The sequence below is a fragment of the Solanum lycopersicum genome, chromosome 5 (assembly GCF_036512215.1).
Source record: "Solanum lycopersicum chromosome 5, SLM_r2.1".
In the NCBI taxonomy this organism is placed as follows: domain Eukaryota; kingdom Viridiplantae; phylum Streptophyta; class Magnoliopsida; order Solanales; family Solanaceae; genus Solanum; species Solanum lycopersicum.
The window spans coordinates 464,622-469,516 of record NC_090804.1 but is presented as its reverse complement, the minus strand read 5'-3'; the positions used below and the strand labels follow the sequence as shown (position 1 = coordinate 469,516).

Below are 4,895 nucleotides of genomic sequence, written 5' to 3'. Positions count from 1 at the left end.
TGGGAAGGTTAGCGAAATTTCATATATTTGAAGCTAATATATCTTGTGTTATAAAAGTTTTTTAATTATAAAATTTTGAATGCATTTTTTAATTGTGTAATACATTGCAAATGATACATTATTTAATTTAATAAAAAAAATATATTTAAAAGAGTGTATTCGAGAGGGATGTGATATTTTTATAATTTTTAAAAAATTTTAGGGACTAAGATATTTTAAGTGGTATATTTACGTAATTTTCCCTCCTTTTCCCCTCTCAAATCTATAATCTTAATATTATTATTTTTTGAATAAAACTAATAATATTAATACACCTTTTCATATGATTAAGTGCAAATCTCTACCTAATCACGGCAAGTCACCTAATATATAATATAATACTTAATAACCCTTTTCTTCTAGAAACAACAACGACTCCCCACACAATTACGAAATATACTCTTCTATGCGCACGATTGGACCATACAATAGTATTTTTGTCAATATCTCCTTTCTTTTCTTACCATAATACCATTCCATCGTTTTAAATTTTTTGTTCCACTTTTTAACAATTTTTAAATTTAATATATAACATGTTTAAAATAGATTTTTATCTTAAAATGATAAAATTAAAAGTATAATGATCTTTTCTAAATAAATTGTGTCAAAATTTCAATTTATTTAAATCTTAAATAAGATGATTTGGAGGCTATTGAGTAGAAAATTATATAACTACGTTCAGTGGATTCAAGTTTAGTAGGAGCTCGTTAGCTTTGTGTCTCTTGTAATATTAGTCATACACATTTTCTATTGCTTCATTTCTCTGAATGTTTTATACTGTTTTTCTTATTAATTAATTATTTTTCTCACGATTATAATTTTTTTATTTATTTATATTTTAATTTGCTACGTTTAAAAATGTTGAGAATCTTTCAAAATATGTTTTTGTCCCAAAAATAATAATGTGTGAAATTGAACATGTGTTTTGATTGATATAAAAATGTCAAAAAAGTCATATTCTCCACCGGCCCTCCCCTTTGTTGGTACCTCGAAACAAATAAAGACACATTTTCCCTAGCGTTAACGCGGAAACACCTTTTTTATTTATTCCTTTTTTCTATATATATCATCCTTATTTACTATTTCCTTTCACCTTCTATACTTTTTCCTTTTTCCACAAACTTAATTTTTTATTAAAAAGTATAATTTAAAATGTGATAATATATATTTAAGTTTATAAATAATCTCACTAATTATAAAAACAATATGTCTATATTTTTGAGTTTCATAAATTATTTGACTATCGAAGGGTCTTTGGTCAAGATGAACATTGACTACTAATGACGTATCAAGTTTGATCCATAATATTATTTTTATTTTAATTTATTTATTCATTTTTATTATATTTTAAAAGATTATCTATTACCTTCTAGATTTAATTCTAAAAAGTGTATACTTTTCATTAAAAATAAAATAAAAAATTAAATACATCAAGGGAGTATTATCTTTTGATAGGTTTGAAAAATATCGTATATTTTTTAACTTTATATTTTGGTCAAATCAAATGTTGCTCTATAATATAAAACGAAGCAACTATTCAAACCTCAACTATTATTTATTAAAAAATGAATGGTGTAATTATTATCTAAAAAGTTGATTGATTTTTTTCCCTTTGAGTATGATCTAGTCAAGTATAATATCTACATATTTTTTGTTATAATAATAATAAACATTATATAATATTTTAATTTTCAAATTTGGAAGCTATTAGGAAAGTAGTAGTAGTATTTATTTATATATAACATGAATAAACCAAACTTGGTACTACTACCAACCACCCAATATATAGATAGCCTCATTTATTTCAAACCCCCAATCCTCATCCTTCTTAAAAACTATATACTAAAAATATAAATATTCCTTCAAATTTTCAAAATTCTCTCTTTCTAATTTTCTTCAAAAATATATTATATTCAGATTTCTACAGTAAAATCAAATTTTGGGTTTTGGTTTTTTGAAGAAAATGGATTCTGAAACGTTAACAGATTCGTATAATGAAGAAATGATGGGAACATTAACCGGAGATTTTACAGAGCAGTTGAGTATGAAAGAACAGATAATCGAAGAAGATTATGAGGATGACGAGGAAGAGGAGGTTGAAGATGAAGAAGAAGAGTTCTCTTTCGCGTGTGGGATAGACGCGCCGCCGATAGCCGCGGATGAGGTGTTTTACAATGGTCAAATTCGACCTCTGTTTCCATTGTTTAATCAGAGTCTTCTTTTATCTGACGAAGAATTGGAAGCTTTGAAGGAACAATTACCGATCAGGCCACCGGTGAAGAAGATATTTATACAAACGGAAGACAACCCAATTCCGGCGAGTTCAAATTCGTTAACGGAGAGTGAAGAAATCGTCGGACCCTTTTGTGAATGGTCAAAAAATAAAGCAATTGAAGCAACATCGGACAATCCTGAGGTTTGTAAAAAGAGTAATTCAACCGGATTTTCAAAGTTATGGAGATTTAAAGACTTTCTTCACCGGAGTAACAGTGACGGAAGAGATACCTTTGTATTCTTAAACCCAACAACTCCGGCAGCGAAAGTAGAGGAAAAAATTGTTCGGACAGATGAAACGACAACGTCGGAGAAGAAAAAGAAGGAGATCTCCGGCGAAGTGAAAGTCATCGGAAAAGTAACGAAGAAGATGAAGAAGGTTGTGAAGAAGAGTGAAGGGGTTTTAGCTCATGAAGCTTATATGAAGAGTAAAGCTAAAGCTGAAGATCGCCGGCGATCGTATCTTCCTTATCGGCCGGAGCTCGTCGGATTTTTCACAAATGTGAACGGTGGATTAACGAAGAATGTGCACCCATTCTAAGTCAATTTTTTTAAATTTAATTAATTTTAATATTATAGTAATGTAATTTGCTTAGTCAATAATTAGATTTGCTTGATTTAGATCATGGCCTAAGGGATTATGAGGTATAAGTTGGCCTTTTTTCCCCTTGTATGATATGTAAAATCTTTAATTCATCATATAATTATGTACTTAGAGAATCCGATCTTTAGAAAACTTTTTCTATTTTTACGAGAAAATAATAATATTGTATATTTATATTTTTTTTAATTTTTATTAATAGGATTATATTGAATATGTTATTTGTTTTATTTTGCTATTACACCCTTTAATTGATGGCTGTTAATATTGAGTTATCACTACACTATATGACTTTATTCAATATACACAATTTCATTTTTCATTTATTTGCCTTTTGGTCTAGTTTTGTATTAGTTGTTCGTTGGGTAACATATACTAATACCAAGTGCACAAAAGTTATTATTAATGAAAGTGGGTATAAACAAAGAAATAAGAAAGGAAATATGTTTTCTTATCGCCTAAATTGAAAATTAAATTATTAAAAATTATTAATCGATAATAAATATTTTATTAATTTGGTTATAGACCTATATATGCTCAAGCACATAATAACATTAACAACAATAATAACATATTAATGTAATTGTATAAATGAAAATACGAAGAAAATATTATTTTTGATAAACACCTAGCTAAAAAAAATAAAACTAAAAGCAAGTTCAAAAAAATAAAGTGAAGAAACTATGACAAAGAAGTTTGAAAAAAGGTACAAAAACTACAAAATTATATGATAATTGATATACAAGAAATGATAAGTAGTAACAAAAATTGAAGTAAAAGAGAACTACAAGAGTAAACTACGACAAGACTACACTCTACTATATATTAACCTTTTATCCTAATTCGTGTCATACATAACTTTCTATTTAAGGTCATATAATCCATAAGTTGAAACCGCGACATCACCTATCTCATTATCTTTCACTAATACTTTTCCGACCTACCTCTACCTCTCATAAAATCATACTGTAACACATTGAACTTCCAAAATTTGGTTAATTTAAATTGTTTCACGTATGAAATTAGACCAAACTCAATGAATTTGATTTTGCCAAGTTTAAAGGTTAAATCTTTAGTGTGGAAAGAATATTGTATGTGAATTGAAGTCGTTAGAAACATCTAACACATGGTTGGTTGAAAGCTTCTCTATCAATTAAATTTTTGTATAAATTTATATTAGGCTCAACTTTAAACAAACATGTTTTTTTAAATATGAAGAGTTATATGGACCATAATATATAAATTAATGGTCTTCTCGTTTATTTTTCAACACATCTAACCATTTGTCATTCTAAATTTGAATCAAGAAGTTATAGTATTTTAGTGAAATTCTGTCAAACAATCACAGTCGAACTGAATTATAAATCTAAACCAAATGAAGATTGTTCCAAGTGAATTTACGATTCATTTCACGATTTGTATATCAGGTAAACGATATATATATCACATCTATATTTGGATTTTTTTTCCAGGTTTTATAAAAAAAAAACGTTATTTTAAATTTATATTCTAACTTTCACTTTTTGGTATACCCCTACAACCTCCAAGAGCTATTTTTTATCCTAAGAAAATGTAGGTTAAGTATTTTCCATAGTATTACAACATAAATTCAAGAATTTTTACGATATTTAAACATTCATCCTCCTATGTCTACTGGAATCATGAACTCAATTCTAAGGTTCAGACTTGATTTTGAGCAAGATCTACCACATGTCAAAAGGGATTATAATGTCTCACAAATCAAGGTAATCATATTCTCATGATTTTGTAAGTAATTCTAACGTATGATTATGTATCCTAACCAATAATTTATGCTCAAAAATCTATAATATTATTTGGGACTTTCCAGCGGAGATACAAATTTAATCAGACTTTATTGTATGTATAGAATACTGAATGAAAATAATAATAACTATGTTCTTAAACTATGTTTCCGCTTCTATCTAGACTAGATATATACTCATGGTCTTGCCATGTTATG

At 27.4% G+C, this 4,895-nt stretch overlaps 1 protein-coding gene across 1 annotated transcript; it reads left to right on the top strand.

Moving 5' to 3' along the window:
- The first annotated feature begins 1,147 nt into the window (after positions 1–1,147).
- LOC101248673 (uncharacterized) lies at positions 1,148–3,103 on the top strand. The gene has a single exon (XM_004238608.5). The coding sequence runs from the start codon at positions 2,003–2,005 to the stop codon at positions 2,852–2,854; it is 852 nt and encodes a 283-aa protein (XP_004238656.1). The 5' UTR covers positions 1,148–2,002; the 3' UTR covers positions 2,855–3,103.
- The last annotated feature ends 1,792 nt before the right edge of the window (positions 3,104–4,895 follow it).